Source organism: Cyprinodon tularosa, unplaced genomic scaffold, assembly GCF_016077235.1.
Source record: "Cyprinodon tularosa strain WSP-4 unplaced genomic scaffold, ASM1607723v1 ctg156, whole genome shotgun sequence".
NCBI lineage: Eukaryota > Metazoa > Chordata > Actinopteri > Cyprinodontiformes > Cyprinodontidae > Cyprinodon > Cyprinodon tularosa.
The window spans coordinates 504,820-526,885 of NW_024038395.1; the positions used below are offsets into that span (position 1 = coordinate 504,820).

At 38.2% G+C, this 22,066-nt stretch overlaps 1 protein-coding gene across 15 annotated transcripts in view; it reads right to left on the reverse strand.

Moving 5' to 3' along the window:
- Window positions 1–22,066, reverse strand: part of cacna1g (calcium channel, voltage-dependent, T type, alpha 1G subunit) — a 384,250-nt gene that overhangs the window by 353,101 nt on the left and 9,083 nt on the right. For all 15 annotated transcript variants that reach the window (XM_038280073.1, XM_038280083.1, XM_038280085.1 and 12 more), the window contains one exon: window positions 21,270–21,602. In XM_038280073.1, coding sequence (XP_038136001.1) covers window positions 21,270–21,592 — 323 coding nt within the window. In that variant the 5' untranslated portion in view covers window positions 21,593–21,602. The remainder of the gene's footprint in view (window positions 1–21,269; window positions 21,603–22,066) is intronic.

The following is a 22,066-nucleotide window of genomic DNA, read 5'->3' on the forward strand; positions in this document are numbered from 1 at the left end:
TACCAAATCCGGCTGGGATGAACGAGGCACAAATCACATCGTTTTGCAAATTTTCTGAAAAACAAATGGACGGTATTTGAGCTGAGACCATCTTAGCTTAGCTTCAGCTTTCCGCCTCTGGTTTGCTTCATACGTGTCACTGCATTTCATTGGTCCGAAAATTTCTGTATCAGGGCTAATAATTATTTTGGCCTATGGCAAGATGTAATTTTATGAGTTTGTCAATTCACAAATCTTGCAACAATTAATCTTTCTTGTAAGGTAAACTAATTAATTGTTATTTCATAATTTCACATAGGACCATGCTACTCTGAAAGCTTATTATCTTAACTTCATATCTTATAATACCTTACCTTAAAGCAAATAGGATGTGTTATATCTTTTATTACTTGAAACCGAAAACAGAAAAGATCTGTGATGAGACAAAAACAGTTTGTTGCCGAGGATGGCACGATATCATTTGGGTAAAATTATTTTTCTGTTTAGGGTTCAAGTTTATTTGGAATACACTAACATTAAAACCAATAAATATTACATCACTAAACTGTTTTAAGCAATCATTTTAAGTAATGGTTACTAATTGTTCCAAATTACACACGTGCTCAATAATTTTACATTTACTGTTTTACACTTTTAATTACACAGACGTAACTTTTTCACTTTTAAACAATAAATGTTTAGAGTAAATAACACTGTAAATAAATCTGTTGCAAATGATGGATCATTTATATTGCCATACATGTGAACTTTGATTGTTTCCTTGTTTTTTAACTCTTCCATCAATCTGCTAGGGGACTACAGATAAAACTGAGGCTCTCTGCATAAATTTGGCATTTTTATTAGTGATGGCAATTATTTTACATCCAAGTCATATGTAGTTCTTCATATAAACACATATACATCAATTTCAAACTGATGGGATGGTATCGGTACCGGCCAATAGGTAGCGGGTATCGTATCGGGCCAAAAAATGGCATCGGCGCAACACAAATTTTTATGTGATGTATTCATGTTAAATAATATGCATTGTCATATTTATACAACCAAATAAAATAAAGATATTTAGATCTCAATCTATTGTGTTCTACTAAAATATTGGTTTTTGAAGAAGGCACAAAAGGCCTAAGATTTCAGGTAGGAAATCATGTAATAAATAAAAAAAAACATTTAATAATAATTTAACTTTATTGATCTTACATTGGAGAAATGTATCTCTGCATTTAACCCATTCCCTCGGGGAGCAGTGGGCTGCCACTGTGCAGCGCCCAGAGAGCAGTGTTGAGTTAAGGGTTTTTGCTCAGGGACCCAGAGTGGAGGCTGTGGGGATCGAAGTTGGTAATTGCAATCATCTCAGAGCTCCAGCACACTGCTCTAACCACTAGGCCAAAACTCCCCTTAGCAGTTTGTCCCCTATGCATTTCTCATGCATGCATTATAAACCTCTTGTCACATGCCCATGCTAAGGTTGGTTGCAAAGTGAAAATCAATAATCAAAATCAGGCCCTCACAAAGAACATTAAGGGTTGAATGTAACAAAGACTTCCCACCATCACAACAAAGCCCTACTCCCACTCACCCACCTCCATATTTTCTAGCTCCAACTGTAGCTCAACTGTGCTCATTAGACTTGTCTCGTCTGCAGTTATGTAAGAAGTATTTCTGCCACTTAGTTTTCATAGTAGTTGGCATAGAGAGGTTATTTTTCCAAAAATCTAATAGATACAAGATTCAAGCCTCAATAATTTTGGAAGTACACAGAAGCAAAGAGATTCTGGCCAAACCAAAGTAAAATTGACTTGCATTACCTTAAATGGTGAAAAGTTTTGTTCTTTTTTTCATTCGTTTTTTTCACCAACATCTTTTTAATATTTTCGACATTTTAAAAAAAATATAAAAACATTTTATGCTTTCATATTTTTTCTAAAGTCAGCATAAACTGACAAAAACAAAGGTTTCTATTGGTTATTAATAAAAAAAGTACAAGAAATGTATGAGATTTTTGAGATTCATGTAGTGGAGGCTACGCTCTAAGGAAAAACGTACATATCTAACAAAGAAACTTGTTCATCATCTCTTTAGTGTGAAGGTTTTTTTTCTTTTGGGAGCTCTAATTTTCCATAACTTTGTCCTCTTAAGAAATTGGGATGTAATTCAACATGTTACACCAGATGGTTTGCAGACAGCACCAAAAACAGAAGCAATAAAGGAGAGAAAAGTCTTTGCATCTCTTCATAATAGCCCATTAGTTCACCTTTTTCATTTAAACATAAATTAAAAATAACGAGTAGGGTAGTCCTTTCTTTTTTCAAATGATGCCTGTTTATAAAGAAATATTTTATAGTGGATTTTGTGTAGGGAACTCTAAGAAAACTAAATGTCTTCTGTTTACTGTTAGCTAATGGATGATGAATCAGATTTGTTAATGAGAACTCTATGTTCGACTTTATTAATTTGGTAATGAAAAGGAAATGAACTGTTCTCTAAGTATGTACACCATTTCAGTCATAAAAGTACACAGAGTTTTAATGGATCTGAGTTTTTGGACATGGAAGATTATGGACCAGCCAATTCTGGAGGCATCATACTTGGACTGAGTTATTAGCTTTGGCTTAATTTGAGCAATTTTGGGCCAAACTTCTTTTATGAGCTGACTTTTGGCTCCGTTTAGATGGATCAGACATTTCTAATGAAGGAGTAGAAGGATCAAACCCACAAAGATTGAAATAAAGTGCATTTTGCCTTTGGTTCTTTCAATTTTAAGAAAATAAAGGGACCAAGTATAAGATGGAGCCTGAGAGAAAAGGTTTTGTAAAACAATCCCTTATGGAGATTTTCTGTCAAAGTGATTTAATAGTTTTTAGTCCATGCAAGACCTCTCATGATTAATAACAGCCCATGCAAATCCAAAAAAACACGGGTTCTGCACAGACTGAAAGACCTCACATGTTTTTGAGGCCTCTCTCAGTGAAAATATCTTATATTTAAATACTACGGCCCTCCATGGTTTGACCAATCAGAGCATTTCTACGGTTCAAACCATTATCGTACAGTATATTGACAAAAAGACCAGTCGCTTAAAAAATTTGAGATTAAAGTTGAATACTTGAGTCTTAAAAGCCTATGAAATGGTTTTAAAATTTTATCACGGAGGAAAGACAATAGCTGGGGTGTGCATGTAATTTTAGATCCACATTTAGGCCAAGTAGATTTGGGTTTTAGATTATTTTTCATTTAGGCAAATTTAAGACAAAAATTTCCTAAAAGATAATAAGCAAAATCTGAAATAGGTTTTAATTTCGGAAAAACAATTTTTTAACTGTTCTCTATCGCCTTTTAAGAGGTCTCAGGTGTGTAGTCATCAAATTTAAAATTACAGTAATAGTTTAGCAATTATTGCATAAAAGAGGTAGTTTTCAAAGATTGCAAAGCCTTAGAATTTAGATTAGATATATAGCTCAGCGTCTGCTCAGTGGCACAGTGGGTAGCTCTGACGCCTTGAAGCAAGAAGGTTCCCAGGGTCTTTCTGCATTGAGTTTTCATGTTCTCCCTGAGCATGCGTGGGTTCTCTCTGGGTACTCCGGCTTCCTCCCACAGTCCAAAAACATGACTGTTAGTTTAATTGGCTTCTCTAAATTCTCCTTAGGTGTGAGTGAGTGAATGATTTTTTGTCCTTTTGACCATCCCTCGCAACTCCAGCTGGGATTAAGCGTGACAGAAAATGGATGAATGGATGGAAAAAAAATCATGTTTTTTTTTATAGTGTGTATACTTTATTAAAAATGGAACATCATGAGCCATCATTTTTGTTTCTTCTTGCATTTCAATGATTTACAATTGCCAATATCTTTCAGGTATTTGAGAATAAAAGCTCCTTTGCTAACATAAGCCCACCTTTCTTTCACCATGCTAGCCTCTTATCCACCATCTAATATCAGTTAGTCATCATGTTGTTTCGCTGTTAATTATTGCTGCTTGTGTAACTTTTTACCTATTCTGTAAGGAACTGGTAAATTACCCAATGTAAACTGCTAATATTAATAATACTACACCCATATAAACATATGTACATACATGTAAAATTCTCCTGCGTACACTAAGAAAAAAAGGGATCCCTATGAGCTCTATTAAATGTATTTTCTTCTAATATTTCTGAAGGAATCTAAATGATGAATGCCAAGTTATGACCCATTTAACTGAATTCGGTCCCGTGTAATTTGATACTCCTAAGAAACGGTGCAACACTGACAGGCAATAAAGCAATATCCCAACAGAGCACTGTTTAATCACTCATCTGAAAATGGAAAGAGTAAAACACAACTGCAAACATACCAAGACAACACCATTACCTTGAGGGGGAGGAAAATTAGGAAACTATATGAGAAAACCAGCAGAGAGGTATTTAGCAGCCATTGAAGAGCTGAAAAGATCCATATAAAGACCACAATTAGTTGTACACTCGATGAATATAGGCTTCATAGAAGAGCTAGAAGAAAAAGGTTATTTCTAAATGATTTTTAAGTCATAAATAAACGGGGACACAGAAATTGTGGAAAAAGGTGTTTGGGACTGATGAGCTTCTTAGCTTTCATGCAGGGTGTAATGTTTCATCAGAGCTTCTATGAAAAAGCACAGTGGTGGCAGCACAAACTGTTCCATTTCTTTAAAAGGGACAAAGTCAAGTGTAATTTTATTCTTATTTCACAATTATACAGTATTATATCTTGGTCTCTTTTACAATATCCCTAAGAGGGCATTGTAGTGTGTAGTTTTACCGATAACATGAAAGACTGAAACAGTTTAAGGGGTCTGAAAACTTTTTCAAGCCACTCAATATGCATGTCACATAATTTGGTAAGAAGCACAAAGCCAAGACTAAAATGACTTCACATAAAGATTAAAAGAGTTTTACTAGACAGATTAGATTAACTTTTCATGAAAAGTTTTTTCAGATCTTATTTAAGCTTAAGCATGAGTTAAAGCCAAATCATATATAATGCAGAGTCTGGAGAATTTAGCCCCTTACATATAGAAACAATCATCCTTCACATCTAGGGTGAAAGGTTCTGATGGAATTCAAAACCACGATCGAACTTGACAAGGCTTAAAGCTCTCATAGGAGCTGGGGGGGATTCGGTGTAGCAGCAGAGAGGGAAAGTGTGAAAGTAAAGTTTTTGGCAAGTAAACTTCTGCTTTCTCAAGTCTTAAAAATGCTCTCTAAAATCCCACTCGGCTCTCCAACTGAGCCTCTGACTATACTTTATTTTCTCTCCTTTTTTCCCTTCACTTCTACTCTTTTTTTTCCCCTGCTATTTTTCTTTTTGTTCTTCTCCTTGACTGGTTTTGGAGGCTGTCAAAGTTGGCACAAACGCCCCCCTTGGATCTTCAGCATTTCTTCCTCAAAGGAAGAACAAATAAATGGGTTCAAGAAAAAAAATCTAAAAGATGAGGGGAGCTATGGCCAGAAAACATATTCTACTAATGAAGTTGATTTTTATTTCAGCCTTCATTACTTGAAAGGAACCTGAGCTGCAGAGCGACCAAAGCAGATATACAGTATAGTACTTAGCAACTGTTCCCCTTCCAGTTCATCTTACATGTGACTTTACCAAGCAACTGTTGCCAAGCATATTTTATTAGGATTTTATGTTAAAGAGGTTTGATAGGTAATTCATAATTGTAACATAGAACAAAAAAAAATAATGGTTTTGAATATTTTACAAATATACAGTACCTCTGAAGTGAGATCACATCTCTCCTATCTTAGCTTCTCTTCATTGGCTTCCTGTTAAATCCAGAATAGAAGTTAAAATCCTCCTTCTCACATATAAAGCCTTAAATGGCCAAGCTCCATCTGATATCAGAGATCTGATTGTTCCTTATGTTCCTAACAGAGCACTTCGCTCTCAATCTGCAGGTTTACTAGTGGTTCCTAGAATTTCTAAAAGTAGAATGGGAGGCAGATCTTTTAGTTATCAGGCTCCTCTCCTGTGGAACCAACTACCAGTTTTAGTCCGTGAGGCAGACACCCTGTCTACTTTAAGGTTAGGCTTAAAACTTTCCAGTTTGATAAAGCTTATAGTTAGAGTGGCTCAGGTTATCCTGAGCTATCTATATAGTTATGCTGCTTAGAGTTATGCTTTTATTGTTTTTCTTTTAAAAAACAGTAAATAAAGAAAAACATTAATAGAAAGTAATTCTTAATTTTTCACAGATTGTGTAGAGAATTATTCCCCACACTGGTCCTGAGATCCAAATGTCTCCAGAACACTTATTTCATTGATTTGGCTATTGAAAGGGTTCTGCAGAGCTTCATAACACATCAACGTTGTGCAGTCATTTGGATCAGGTCTGGAGGATCAGGAAAACATTTATTAATCTAACCCTGAACTTATATAAAATACTTCAAAACACGGCGGAGGCAGCATCATGCTGTCATTAGTAGGAACATTCAAAATTGGGGAAACTGATGAAGTAAAACACAGAAGCTCTGCATATTTTGTCTCCAGTTTTAAACTCAAAGTACTGTGTCTAAGCAGATCCCATCTTATCTCAACAAAGTTAAATGGATTTTCTGTTTATATAGTTGAAATTATGAAAGCTTTATATGTATAAATACTTTTCCATAGAGCTAGAGACTAAATCAAAAGAAAACGGAAAAACAAGTCAGGAGGAAAGTTAGCTTAAAACACCCCACACCCTTGGGTGCTACGTAAATCAAAGCACGAGCACAAAGCTCTCCCCTGACTAGGTGTCCTCCTTCAATGTTGTGTGCTGTGTAATCCCTTGCTCTGATCACTGTGAGAAAAGAAAGGATACACGGCACAAGACCTAATGCCAAAAACCCCTCCTCCCCCCTCTGCTTTGGCACGACATCCAGTTCCCAACCAGTGAGGAGACACCTACGGGAGTCCTTTGGAAGTGTGTGTATGTGTGAGAGCTGGTTACACAACCTCCTTCTTGATATTTATCATAGAAGGATTCTGCAGGAATTGTTGGCAGAATCAGCTCACAGGCAATGTGTTGGGCAAAACATCACTTAACGCATGCACCCACGGGGGTCTTCAATTAGACTCTAAATACCTCACCAAGCATCGAAGGGCTTAAATTACTTCGGACGGTAGAGAAAGACTGCGGACCGGCTCTAGCAGAGGAGGACCTACCAAGGATATGCCTGTTTAGAACAGATTCTGGCCCTGAAATAAGTGGGGCTTTCCTGTGCTGTTGGTCTGGAGCTACAGACAGAGGGAACTCTCACTGTGTATCAGAATTGGCTGCTGCTAGTGTGCTGCAGATGTATTTATAGCTGGGGGGGGCGAATGACTACTGCAGGATTAATTCTCAAAGCAGAAAACAGAGGGAGAAGCAGAAGCAGCAAAAGTCCTCAGATCAACATGGAAAGAGTTAAAGATATATAAGGCTGACATCATTGCAGAAAGTATTGGTTTGAAAACCGACCATGTTAACAAACATACAATACTCCCAGAAATGCATCAATCAGTGTTACTACTGTAGGTACAAAATCAGTGGCCTTTTCTCAAACATGCATAGAAATCCATTAAAGGGAAAACTATAACAGAGGTTAGCATTAACCCAAGAAACTCCAATTAAACCACACCAACAACTTTGTACTTTGTGCCCTTATTAAGAAACTGTATTCACTTTATTTGCTGTAACTCTAGCTCTAACTACGACCCATAGCACACCTTATCTCTCAGCCTGACCAAGAACCCAAAACTGACAGTTCACCTCATTAGGGAACATGTTTGCTCCTCATAAGGAAGGCTGTTTTTGACATGGCGACTGTACCAGAAAATATCCTAAAGAGATTAAAAGGAGGGGGGAAAAAAGGCACACAATTTAATATTACTGTCCTTATTAGGCCAGTGATGCCGCCGTGCCCCAGCCCGGTAACGATTCGTGGGTCATTTGGTACCAGGCTGCACAAAATGAATAAATTACTTTCATTATTTCCAGCAGATTGATATTCTGACCTTAAACCATTCAACGTGCTTGACATCACATCCACAGAACAGCGCGGGAACTTCCGACCAGGAGTACATTCAAGGAAAAAAGGCTACCGGCTTAACTACTGAGGTGTCGACAATGTTTTAGTCACAAAGAGTCACATAAAAAGGCTAATTTAAAGCTAAATTCGATACAAAGATACAACTTACTTTGATAAAACAATAAATTGAAAGAGCTTATTAGAGAACTTTTAGTTATCACGCTTCTCTACTGTGGAACCAATCACTAATTTGATCAATGAGGCAGACACCTTGTCTGCTTTTAAGACTAAGTTAAAGCTTTAATTTTAGATAAAGCTTATAGCTGGATTGGCTCAAGTCATCCTGAGCTACACTTTATTGCTAAACGTATTTACTCACCTGCCTTTAATCGTATGTGACATCCTATTCCTAATCCATAGGGCTTCACTATTACGTTGGTTAAACCTTTGTAGCAAGATCAGCTTCAACACTTCTGGGAAGGCTGTTTACAACATTGAGGAGTGTGTTTATGGGAATGTTTGACCATTCTTCCAGAGAAGCATTTGTAATGTCACACACTGATGATGGATCAGAAGGCCTGGCTCTTAGTCTCGACTCTATTTCATCCCAAAGGTGATCTATCGCGATGAGGTCAGGATTCTTGCCATTCAAGTTCACCCACACCCAACTCTGCCATCTGTCTCAATGGACCTGGCTTTGTTATTCTTGTGCACAGTTATGTTTGAAGAGGAAGGGGGCCAGCTCCAAACTGTCTAAGGGCTAATTGTACTAACTTTTGTATTTAAAAATACATTAAATTCAGTTCTTTTTATTATTTTAGTGCCAAATCATAACAAATGTCATATCAAGGGTCTTTACATAGAGTTCAATACACAAAATGTCATGCTTCCTGTCAAAAGTAACTAAGAAAGCCAGACATTCTGACAAAAATAACAAAACATCCAAATGACTAAAAATGGTTAAAAATATATATATATATTTTAGATCCAGACAATTAGCATTGTTGCTCTAAATCTCATCAGAATTAATGTAGATAGAGAGTCTGCACTGGATAACAGATCTAGAAATAAACAAGAATGTGTATTTATCCTTAATTTGATAATATGATAATAAATGAGAGTTTGCCAATGGAATAAGTATTTTTACCCTTAAAATAAGATAGTTAGATAAAATGTACCTCAAATAATACAATGCGTTTGTGTGTTTTTTTATTTTAAGTGTAAATTGTCTTGTTCCATTGGCAAAATCTCTATTTTACTTCCTCAATCCAAAAACAAAAACACTTACATTAAGAAAAAAATGACATATCTAGATTTAGATTTTTTCCAGTGTGGAAAGCTGATTTAGCCAAAGCCATGGATCTCGAATGTTAAACTACAGGAGTTTGTAATCTGAGTGGCATTAGAATGCAATATACCATAGTCCATAATGCAATTCGCAATAATAAAATTCAGCTTATTCAGCAGAGAGTCTTTAAAACACTCAGCCTTTCAGAGTAGACATTCTTTTTTAACTCTGTTTTTATATTTATCTGTAGATGCATTAATTTCTGGCTTAATTAGGAGCTTTATACACCAACACACTTTTACTAACTTTTGTGGGATTGTGCTTCAACTGAAAAATGTCACATCGACCAGCTTGTATATCAATCTTTTGGAAGGCAATTTGTGATAAAAAGTGAAATTTGAAAACCCAGCTGTTGAATGCATCAGTGCAAACAGAGCAAAAGTTTATTCTAAAGCCCTGAGTCATTCAATTCAGTTTCATTTAAGTTCAATTCATCTTATTTATATAGCTTCAATTCACAAGACATGTCATCCGAAGGCATTTTACAGAGACAATGCAACAGATTGCTCAGTGTATTCTCATTATTAGTTCGTATGATATCGTACGAAAAGTTATGCACCGTAATTTCGTACGTTTTAGACGTTTTTTTCATCGTATTTTTATGTCTTGCCTCGAGACAAGATATCCTTGCGCATGCGCATCTTACGCGCCATTAAATAACGTAGAATTTAACATACAATTAAACCTAACCCTGACCCTAACCCTAAGATACAAAACAGCAAGCAACGTAGTTAGAGACCTGAAGAAGTGATTATTGCACTGTGATTATTTTCCCAGTTTTACGTCCGTCCGCGCATCTGCTTTTGCTTTTGTCTGGCTGAGCATTCGCACTGATCTGTATTTTCGAGGAAAAACGTCCAAAACGTACGAAATACTGTGCATAACTTTTCGCACGATTTCATACCAACTGATAATGAGAATATGTTGGGATTGCTTCATAGTTTTCAATGAGCTCATTGCATGCATAGCAATTCCTCACACCAACAATCCTTTTTAGTGATCTGAACCTGAGCCATTAAAGAACATTTAGATTGTAGCCTTAAATTTTGCATAGTATTGTTAGTTAAGATTACAATCAACCATGTCTAGAAGAAATTTGAGTTGAACTACTGACTCGGTCAATGATTGTGTAGCATACCCTCCAAAAGATTGTAGACTCGACTGATGGTTTTCAGTATTTATTTCCAGGCTCCATTAAAGTAACTTGTTGAAACCAACGTGAGAACTTGTGCCTCCTCGGGGGGTTACTCTTTATCTTGCAGATGTCTATTATTCATACTGTTACTTATCTCACTTTTGTTTTCCTTAAACTTCTTACATTTACCAGTAGCTTGTTCCGTTTTTCCCTCCGTTTTTCCACAGTGTAATACTGACAGGAAGTAGTTAGCGGTTTTTCAAAATAAAGCTCATTATAACCAAAAACTCAAAACCGAGCAATTTGCATATCAGAACATTTCTTATGGTAAAAACAAATCATGAACTGCATTTTATACACTTAAATCATGAAAATAAATGCATTGAAAAATAGCTCAACTATATGGTAAAGGAATATTTTAATATTTTTAATAACCAAACAGGTGGTTTGCTACACTCCCACCAAAATTATTTGAGTCCCACACTAAATGCTCTGAGTGTGAACAAGAATAATTTTCTCAATAATGTCATTGTCCTTGTGTAGTCACAGCTTAAGAAGCTTAAAATAGCAGAACCAACTTCTGCACTGGGCGTTCTAATATTGAAGGTTTGGCAAGAGGGACACCCTGCTTGCTCAGATTCTTATCTCCGACTGAGATTTTCACTCTCCTTACAAGTCCATCTTTGCTGCTGACAGTCTCAACGACTCTTGCGAGTCTCCACTCACCTCTAGGTAACAGTTCATCTTTGTCCATCACTACATCACCCACCCTTAGATTTCTCTTTGGTGTGTGCCAACGCTGCCTTGTGGTAATATTGTGTAGATATTCTCGTTTCCATCTGCTCCAAAATTGCTCCAATAAAAACTGTACACGACGCCATCTCTTTGCGCCATACAGATCCTCTCTGGAGAATGTGCCTGGTGGAGGGAGAGCTGTACTGGACTTCATGTTCAGGAGATGATTGGGGGTGAGTGGTTCAAGGCTGTCAGGGCTGTTCAAGTTTTCAACAGTAAGAGGCCGACTGTTGACTATGGCCATAGCTTCATACAGTACAGTTCTGAGTGAAGCATCGTTGATTCTGGCTTGAGAAAGAGACAGGGTAGAGCTCAGAACACTTTTTACAGTCTTTATCTGGCGTTCCCACACGCCCCCTGCGTGACTGGAGTGAGGTGCGTTCATGATGAAATCACACTGTTTTTGTGACAGGAATGTACTCAGTCTCTGGGTGTCAAGTTCTTGTAGAGCTGTTTTGAATTCATTTTTGGCACCAACAAAATTGGTGCCCTGGTCACACTGAATTTGACGGACTGCACCACGGACTGCAATGAAACATTGATGTGAATGGCTCGTGAACAATAGCAGGTAAAGAGCAGGCCGTATCGTTTATATTGTTTTCTTCCCTGTGTAGTTGTGAAAGGGCCAAAACAATCCATGCCACAGTAGGTGAACGGAGGAGAGGGCTCAACGCGCTCTACAGGTAAGTCACTCATTCTTTGACCCTCTACAGCTCCCCTGAGTTTACGACATATGACACACTGATGAATGAATGATGTTAGTGCCCTGCTCATTCCTGGAATCCAATATCCACTGGCTCTGATTTCATTTATCGTGAATCCTTTTCCTTGATGTTTTGTCTTTTCATGGCTGTGAGCTATTATTAACTTTGTCACATGGTGCTCTTTTGGAATGACAGTTGGATGTTTAAAGCATTCAGAGAGTGATGAGTGGCGGAGTCGTCCTCCCATCTTGAGGAGACCGTCTGTGTCGAGGAAAGCATCAAGGTGTTGTAGTTTGTTGCAACGCTGCAGTAGACTACCTTTGCTTAATAATTTGATTTCCTCGCCATATGCTTGTCTTTGCAGATCCCGAATGATGACACGCTCGGCACTTTCTCTTTCGCTCACTGTTGAAAGAGCGTGGGATTTGATCCTTTTAGCTCGTCGAAGCAGACGGGCTACAGCTCTGATAGCACGGGACCATGATGAAAACTTGGACAGGCGGTCGACAAGACTGATTATTTCTGTGGTTTTCGTTTGCAGGACTTGTGCCTTTTTGACTTCCGGATCCCCTATGGACAGGTCTGGCACTGCATAATTTTCCATGGGTAACTCCCTTTTCCAGAGAAATGAGGGGCCGGTGAACCAGTCAGAGGTAAGTAGTTCATTTACAGTTTTACCTCGAGACACTCCATCTGCTGGATTCTCATTCGTAGGTACAAAGTTCCATTGCTGTGGGTTTGTACAGTTGCGTATTTTCTGGACCTGATTGGCTACAAAGGTGTGAAATCTCCTTGCATCATTGTTTATGTAGCCTAACACCACCTTTGAATCAGTCCAAAAATATTCTTTACCATTAACAACTCTCAATTCTTCTCTGAGCATGTTACTGATGGAGACTGAAACCACTGCTGCAGTTAATTCGAGTCGTGGTATCGTTGTCAGTTTTGTTGGAGAAACACGGGCCTTTCCTATCACCAGTGAGCAGTGAATCGCTCCCTTCTTGTTCTTGACTCTGAGATAAGAGCATTGCCCATATCCACACGTGCTCGCATCTGAGAAGTGGTGTAATTCAGTCTCCACAACTTCTCCAAAATCAGCAGGTAAGTAACAGCGTGTGACGGTTATTTTCTGTAGGTTGCCGATATCACGTTGCCAACTCTCCCACCGTGGTTTTAGCCTCTCTGGCAGGGGTTCATCCCATCCAAAGCCCTGATTGCACATCTCTTGGAGGATTCTCTTTCCATTGAGGACGTATGGCGCTAGAAAGCCGAGAGGGTCATATATAGAAGCGACTGTAGATAGTATGCCTCTACGTGTGGCAGGTTGGTCTTTTACAGTGCTGTTGAATTTAAAGCTGTCCTCTTTTACACTCCATTGAATTCCTAAAGCTCGTTCCAGTGTGTCTTTGAATGGTAAGTCCTTTGTTTTTGTCTCTGTTGCACACTCTGATGGGGGAAGGCTCTGTAACACAGCATGGTTATTTGACACAAATTTGTGGAGACGGAGGCCACCTTTGCTGCATATCTCCCTTGCTTCCTGTGCCAACTGAATGGCTCCTTCTACACTGTCTGCACTCGTAACCCCATTGTCTACATAAAAGTCCATTGCAATAAATTGTGCTCCTACAGGGTGTGAGAAACTGTGTTCTTTGGCCAAATATTTGAGTCCGTAGTTTGCACACCCCGGTGATGACACAGCACCAAAAAGGTGTACTTTCATGCGGTATTCTTGAGGTTGTGTGGTTGTGTCTCCGTCCTTCCACCGGAGGAACCGGAGATAGTTGCGGTCTTCCTCTTGGACATGAAACTGATGGAGCATTTTCTCTATGTCACATAAAACAGCAATGGGATGCCTTCTGAACCTTATGAGAATATCTGTTAGATTGTTTATCATGTCTGGCCCTGGGAGCAGGTGCTCATTTAAGCTTGTGCCACAGTATTTTGCCGAGCAGTCAAATATGATGCGTAGTTTGCCAGGTTTTAGAGGGTGATAAATGCCATGATGTGGAATGTACCATCGCTCACCTTTAATTCCATCTGTAGGCGCCTCTTCCACATCTCCTCTCTCTATGATTTCCTTCATGTATGTAGTGTAGTCCCTTTTGTAGTTTTCATCCTTGCTGAGCTTCCTTTGAAGATGACTGAGCCTGATTTCAGCAAGCCTTTTGTTGTCAGGCAGGGTGGGCCTTTTTCGGAATGGCAGAGGCATCTCGTTGTGTCCTTGGTTATTTTTCTTTATACCATCCTTGAGCATGCTCAAGAACATAAGGTCCTCTTGTGAGACGGTTTTGTCGTCAGCCTTTGTGTCTTTAAAGTCGGACTCCAAGGCGCTTATTACATCCATAGGCGTTACTGGCGGAAGTTCTTTTACCGTGATTCTGTGACACATGCTGAGTTGTCTTTCATTTTGGCCAGGTGCAGAGCAGCCCACAATGCTCCATCCCAAGTCTGTGAGGACGGCGTAGGGGTCATTGTCTGCTCCCTCAATCAGTTGTCTGGGTTTTATGGCTCTCGGACAGTTGTACCCAATGAGGAGTCCCACGTCACAGTTCAGGAGAGGTGGTATATGATCTGTGATCGCTGCAAGGTGAGGCCATTGTTTTGCGGTTTGATAGGTAGGTATGTTATCACGGTTCATGGGGATGCAGTCTTTTGTGTAAGTAGGAGGTAGATCAATGTAACTGCCTGAATTATAGCCTCTAACACGAAGTCCTTCTACTCTTTCACTTTTCATTGTCATGCTCTCTCCCAACATAGTAGTAAGTTTCAGTTGTACAGGTACAGCATTTGGTCTTAATTTATCACTTACTTCTCTCTCGATGAAGGTGCTGTCACTCTGGGTGTCCAACAGAGCATAGACGAGCTGTTCTCTGGATGGTTGATTGACAGATGAGACCCACACAGGGACAATCATGGAGGTGCTGTAAGACTGACCCTCTTTGGTAACACAAAGCGGGCTAGCTGTCACAATTTCTTTTGAAGAGTTTAATGCTGTGCTTGCATTTGTTATGCATTTCCTTGTTTCCATGCTTACAGGTCTGTCTTTCTCCTCATGCCCTTTGTAGTTCTCATCATGTAGACAGGTAGGATGCCTTCCTTTACACAGCTCACAACTGTGACGGTGACGACATTCTTTGACGCTGTGACCTGGTTTGACACATCCGTAGCACAGCTTACTGTCCCTTATGAATGTTCGTCGTTCTTCTATGGATTTTTCTTTGAATTTTGAACACCTGAACAGTTGATGCTGGTCATCTTTACACCACATGCAGGGAGGTTTTTCTTTCCCATAGTTTGACCTTGTGTTTTCAATGTTTGTATTTGCTTGAGTGCTGAAGACACTTACTTTGCTTCCTTTTGTTTCATTTGTGCTTCTTTTGCTGTAGGAGGAGCTAGATGAGTGTACAGCATGCAGGGAGGTGATTGGATTACATGCTATCTCCGCTTCTACTGACACAAATCTGGAGAACTCTTCAAAGCTAGGGAAGTCTTTTCCTTCCATAAGAGCTATTGAGACTTGACGATTCCAGCGTGCTGCTAACCAATCTGGGACTTTCTGAATCAACTTTTGATTTTCTTCACAGTCATTCAAAATTTCTAAGCCCTTCACATGAGGCATGGCTTGGAGACAGGCATTGAGGAAATCAGAAAAGGCTCTCAATCCTTCAGCGTCTTTGGTTTGTACTTTTGGCCATTTTGACAGCTTGTCCCTGAAGGCTCTTTGAATGACAAATGGCTGCCCATAGCGTTGGTGGAGCTTACTCCATGCATCTCTGTATGCTTCGTCATCATCTCGATAAAAGGTGCCTTCGATACATTTGTGAGCAGGGCCACTGATATATTTTTTCAAATAATAAAGTTTGTCAGCTGCTGAGATGCTCTTCCTGTCTATTAGTGACATAAATGAAGCTCTCCATTCAATGTAGTGGATGGGGTCTCCTCCAAATACTGTAGGCATTGGCATGGGGAGTCTGTTAATTGTTATGCTGTCTTGTATCGCTTGGGCTAAAGAAGAAATGTCAGTGTGGGAATTTGGTGGGACTATGGAAGGATTTTGGGGATGCATGGAAAGGATGGTAGGGTTCTGCCTGTAGTTTGTGCCTTCTCTTCGCTGTGTATGCGTACTATGAAGTTGCTGTAGGGGGTGACTGTCAGTTTCCTGTCTTATCTCTCTGTCATAGCTTTCCAGTCTGACACGTGCTACTTCTCTGTCCCTCTCTGCTTGCAAACGCTCTAATTCTGATTCCATCATCCTTATTTTTTCCTTCTGTTTTCTTTATTCATACTGTTACTTATCTCCCTTTTGTTTTCCTTAAACTTCTTACATTTACCAGTAGCTTGTTCCGTTTTTCCCTCCGTTTTTCCACAGTGTAATACTGACAGGAAGTAGTTAGCGGTTTTTCAAAATAAAGCTCATTATAACCAAAAACTCAAAACCGAGCAATTTGCATATCAGAACATTTCTTATGGTAAAAACAAATCATGAACTGCATTTTATACACTTAAATCATGAAAATAAATGCATTGAAAAATAGCTCAACTATATGGTAAAGGAATATTTTAATATTTTTAATAACCAAACAGGTGGTTTGCTACAGATTGCATTTAGCCTCTATACAGAATTAGAAAATTCATCATCAGGGTTCTGTAGAACTGGACGTTTCTAGTTAAAGACTGCCTATCATTAGCTCAAAACACAATTCTGAAATAATCAATATATTTTTAGAGATTGATTTAGTTGATTTGGTTCTTTTTAATAGGACTACATTGTACTGTCCATACACTGGGATCTCTGTGGGGAGGCTATACCAACAAATTAAATGTTTGAGAAACCCAGACTTGGATAATAGTATCATAGATTGCCTCCACTCCCTGTGGAGGCCACTGGGCTCTCATATAAGACCTTTAAAGATTTGACATTTACAGACATGGAAATCAGCTGTGATCACTCCCAGGCCGAGCCAGATCACAAAGGAGGGGAAAAAAAATTGAGAAGAGAGCGAGAGAAGAAAATGAAGACAGGGAGTGAGAGTATCCAGTGAGAACGTCAGCGCTGTGGACAACGTTCCTGCAGGAATTTGAGGAGGAGGACAGCTTGACTGCATCTCAATTAAAGCAATGACAAATGAGGAAAGAGGAGTACGAGGCGATGGGATGTAAAGCAGCAGAGGCTGAGGGGATGGGTTGGAATGATAAAGTGGCAGATGTATAGGCAGGACCGGGGGAGGCGTAGGCGGGTGGCAAGAGGAAGGAGAGGAACAGAAGTAATCTGAGGGACGATAGAGTGGCTGTCTGACACCTTGACGACAGAAAATCATTAACCGATGCTACAGTTCAGTCGCAATACAGAAGTCTACTAATGGCTCTTGATTCAATTTTAGCATGATAAGATAGTCGCTGTATTATCATCTTCATCTAATGCAAGATTTGGTCAAACTTTTAAAAAAGAAAATATGAATTAGAGGTGTTTCCATCCATTGGAGTGAATCTAACCAGACGATGCAAAGTGTGATATCCTCATACACCAACTTTACTGTACACCTGGCTATAATAAACAGGATGATGTAGCAAGCTAGCATGGATCAGATCTGTAATGGGTTTTATGAATGTGTTGCAATTGGACAAGTTGTACTTCTTCATTTATCATGGCAGCTAGTATTAGTGATGTTACATGCTATCCAGGGACATTGAGAGAAAAGTGTGATTCTAATGCTAGGGTTCATGATGCCAGCAGTGCAAACAGCTAATCCGTCATGTGAGGTAAATGTATATAGAAATGATTCTTCCATCTTTAGATAAAAAGCACCTAAATTCAGCTGGTTAAAATTTTCAATCAAGTTCTTCTAAAGTTATTCCTCAAAATGCACGTGCAACATTGAGATAGAAACACGCAGCTAAGGTCTGTTATGCAGGAGGTTTGTTCAGCAGCAGGACCTTTATCTGAGATTTTTTAGTGTTAACTATTAGAAAACATAAAACAAAGGTTTAGAAAGTGATGGGGTAAGATAACTGTAAATGTAATTCTGTTAGTGTGAATAATCATAAGATTTGTAATTTTTTAATGTTGTCAACTCACATATACATGTTACAGCAGATTTTGTCTTTTGGAAAATACAAGCTTAGAAGTTACACTGCAAAAAATCTAATCTTAGTAATTCCTTTTTTTTTAAGTTTTTAAAGTGCATTTTTTTCTTGAATTGAGGTGTGAGACACTTGCCAATGGAACAGAACAATATCCCTGTAAAATAAGAAGAAAACTATTGCATTGTATTATTTCAATTCAATTATCTAATAATCTTATTAGTAAAAACACTCATTCCAATTGCAAATAGTCTTATTTACCTATTCATATTAAGGGTAAACACACTTAATGTGAGTGTACACGTCTACACATCCTTTTTTTGCTTTTTTTTTTTTTTTTTTTACCAAATTACAGTTATAAATCTATATTTTCAGACGAAAACAGAACCAATCTGTTGTTCTGTTTTCGTCTTCTTATCGTTCAAAGGCAGTAGGTAAACACCTCTCAGGTGCCTTATCATCACACACAGGAGTTTATAGTCGTGCTGATAAATTTGTGATTTGCACTTGAAGTTTTACAATGGTGTAACTTTGTAACTTGAGTTAAAAACTTCTAAACTTGTATTCTCACAGATGAAACATCTGATCTCATATGTATGTATGAATTGACAGCAATAAACAAAGCAAATCTTAAAACGATTCATGTTTATCGACTTACATTTAGATGATAAAAACAAACACAAACTTTTATTGAGTTATTTTAGTGTCTGAATGTAACTAATCTCTGCAAAGACTGGACGTCTGAGGAGTAACGGGGGGCTAACTGAAGCACAGCTGAGCTTTCAATCAGCATCTGCATGTGTAGAAACTGTTAAAGCTTAGAGTTGGTCTGTGCTTTTATTTCTACTCAACTAAGACAGACTTCAATCTTTCAGCATAACAAACATTTTTATCTTAAAGTTCAGGAGTGCTGACCTTCCCTCATTTGTTGCTGCACATGCCTGCTAAGCTGGCCTATAAGAGGGATGCTACACTTCTCCTTTACTTCCAAATCACATTCAACTGTTTAGAGTTACATTTTTTTCAAACATCTATGTATAAAAAAATCCAAAGAAAATCAGATATATGTGTTTTATTATGATCATTCCAACAGAAGAATGCGTTCTGTTCACAAAAAAGTGTAAATATGACATTATTATTGACTGCAACCATTAAAATCTTATGCCATGTCTAGTTTGCACTCTAGCAATATTTAAAATTTAGCAACAAATGCAGAGAATAATTTAGAGTTATTGATGACATTTACACTGATGGGGGTAATTGGTAATATAACATAAAAAAAATAATTGATTTCCTTTATGCAACAGTTCTAATTCTCTGGTAGGGAGTGTAACGTCGCCTCTAAACAGGTATAGTTCACTAGTAATGGCATGTCTTGGGGAATTTCACTAATATATTGTACTTTTTCAGATTTTTATCTTATTTTATTAACAAAGCCTCAGAGTTGGAACTGATGCACTCTCTCGTTTTTCTCAGCAGTTTGTGTTCTGATTTATCAGCTTTGCAGCAAAAGGATATCACAGCATCTACATCACCTACCTTTCCAGAGGTTTATTACGCAATTATCAACTTGTAAATATACATACCACTGAAGGCATGGGCACAAATGTCAAAAGATTAGCTAGCTGTGACTATGTGGCCTAATAATTTTCACGTACACAACACAAGGGGAAAAAGCACTAATTATTCAGGTAAAATTGGTCTAGAATGGAAAAAAATATTTAAATCCCACCTAATTCTGGATTTTTGCCTTACAACTGAAAACTAGAAGAAGAAAAACAACCTAAAGTGTCTCCATCTTTTTCTTGCAGGTCTGAATACTTATGAATCAATAATGGACCTCAGCAGCAGGAGTGATTCAATAAGCCTGTGTCTTCAATGGATGCTATTAACCTGAAGGAAAGGCTCAATAAACAACGAGGGCAGGTATCAGTGATCTAATTATAACAGCCCCACACTATATGTCCTTTCACAGGAAGCCAGAAGATTTTCTTTCCTGACACCCCTTAGTCGTACAGTAGTCAGCTGGAGGCTCTGAGTAATAGTAGCAGTGACTGGGAAACATAACGCTGCAGGGTATGCACTGGAGGGCCAAGGCTTTTATATATGTGCATACATTAGATCTGAGCTGACTTGGTGTAAAGTAATGATGTAATATAGAAATGGGCTTTGTGGTTCCAAAGCATTATGGGCCCAAAATAAGGATATATTGATTTTCTTTTAAATATGTGTTCTGCTACCAAAGAAGTGTAATTTCTATTTGTAATAACAAAGATAACCAATATGCAATGTCAGAAACAATATTGTCTTAGAACAGCTCTTACATAAGCTTAGGTTCTCGGAACATAAAATGTGACATTCAGGGGTTTTATTTGTATGCTACACACCTAGCCTAAATGCTAAATGTCTTTTCAGTTTTTTCAATCTTTGTTTTATATGGATGTAGATATTTCTGAGGCTCCAGTTCAATTCCCTGTTCGTCTTTTTTGTGGCTGCATGTTGAACCCTTTATTTTGTTTTAAAAAACAGTTTTGATCCAAAGTATTGTCATTTTTTAAAATGTTTTCTGAACACTTTATCTTACAATTCATCTCAAGTGATGTTAAATTCAATCCCAAGTAAAAAAAAAACTAACTAAAAGAATAATATTATAAAATGTTGTTAGATAACATTTTATGCGTCATATTGCCTATATTACATTTGACCCTGGGTGTAAAATCTTCCATATGCATGTACAAAATGATCAATTCTGCTAAAGTATGATATCATTAAGACCGTCAGTCCATTTTCAGAACTGCATTTACAAGGAAGCAATTTAAAAACTTCAAGCATGTATCTTGTTGGGAGACACACATCTTTCGTATGAACAAAAGAGAACAAAAAGTGAAGAAACATCAAAAAACACATTTTCAATAAATTATATATCATACATTAAAATCCAGGAAAGCTGTGCCCTAAAGCTAGCTCTAAAACAGCAGATTGTTTTCTTTCCCGTCTGCTCCTGTATATTATGAAGACTGCAGCTCCAACAAACACGTGTAAACCACCTAAACCCCAACACCAGAGTAAGTCATTCACAGACGCAAAAGACATAATAAAGAACATAGGTTGGTAGCTTCATCATATTTGAGGACAAAGCCAAGCAGAAGTTTCTTACCTGAGATGACTTCAATCAGTATTCCTAAATTTTAAAAAGGATATGGGTTGCGGACCATTTTGATACACCAACTTCGGGGAGGTGTGGTTTGTTTCATGTAGAAGAAGACCACAGGTGCATACTCAGGGTAGGGCTGACTCTTCCCTCCACCCTGCGTGGAACCCTCGTCCCCGGCCACAGAGATCCCATCAGGGGCTGGGGATGCTCGCTCTATCACCAGCTCGCTGCTTCCGCTAATACCCTCCCCACCTTCTGCAGTCATCCCGGACAGGTCGTTAAGTGGGATGAAATTCCTCGGAAGAGAGGAGCGACTTTCCGAACCCCTGACTTTAGGGAGCGAGGAGAGATTTCCCCCATCCTCAGCCATCACTCAACTCCTGCAAGGGATCAGATGATGTGCAATTAAATGTAAAATCTGCTAAAATAACTTTATTATTATCTATTATTATTGATAAATCTATTTTATATACCAATGCTGTTGAAATTTCCTTTTTTATATCTGTTGGAAACAACATATGAACACTATTAAATGAAAGCAGTAGGACTTAGATGTTTATGGGCTATAATATGAATGAATATGATTGTACGAAAAGCTACAACTTATTTTAAGACTTTGTTTCTGTTTGGTAAAAATGTTTCAACTTTGTAACAACCTGAGCCACTTTAGCAACACCACTAACGCTAATGTTAAACTTGCTAGCTCATTAACCCTGAGGCAGTCATTGTAAAGGAAATTGACTGCAGCTGTCAGTCGAGCTGAGCTATATGTCTAATCTAAATCCTAATGCTTTGCAATATTTGAAAATTACCTCTTTGATGCAACATTTGCAAAATTATTACT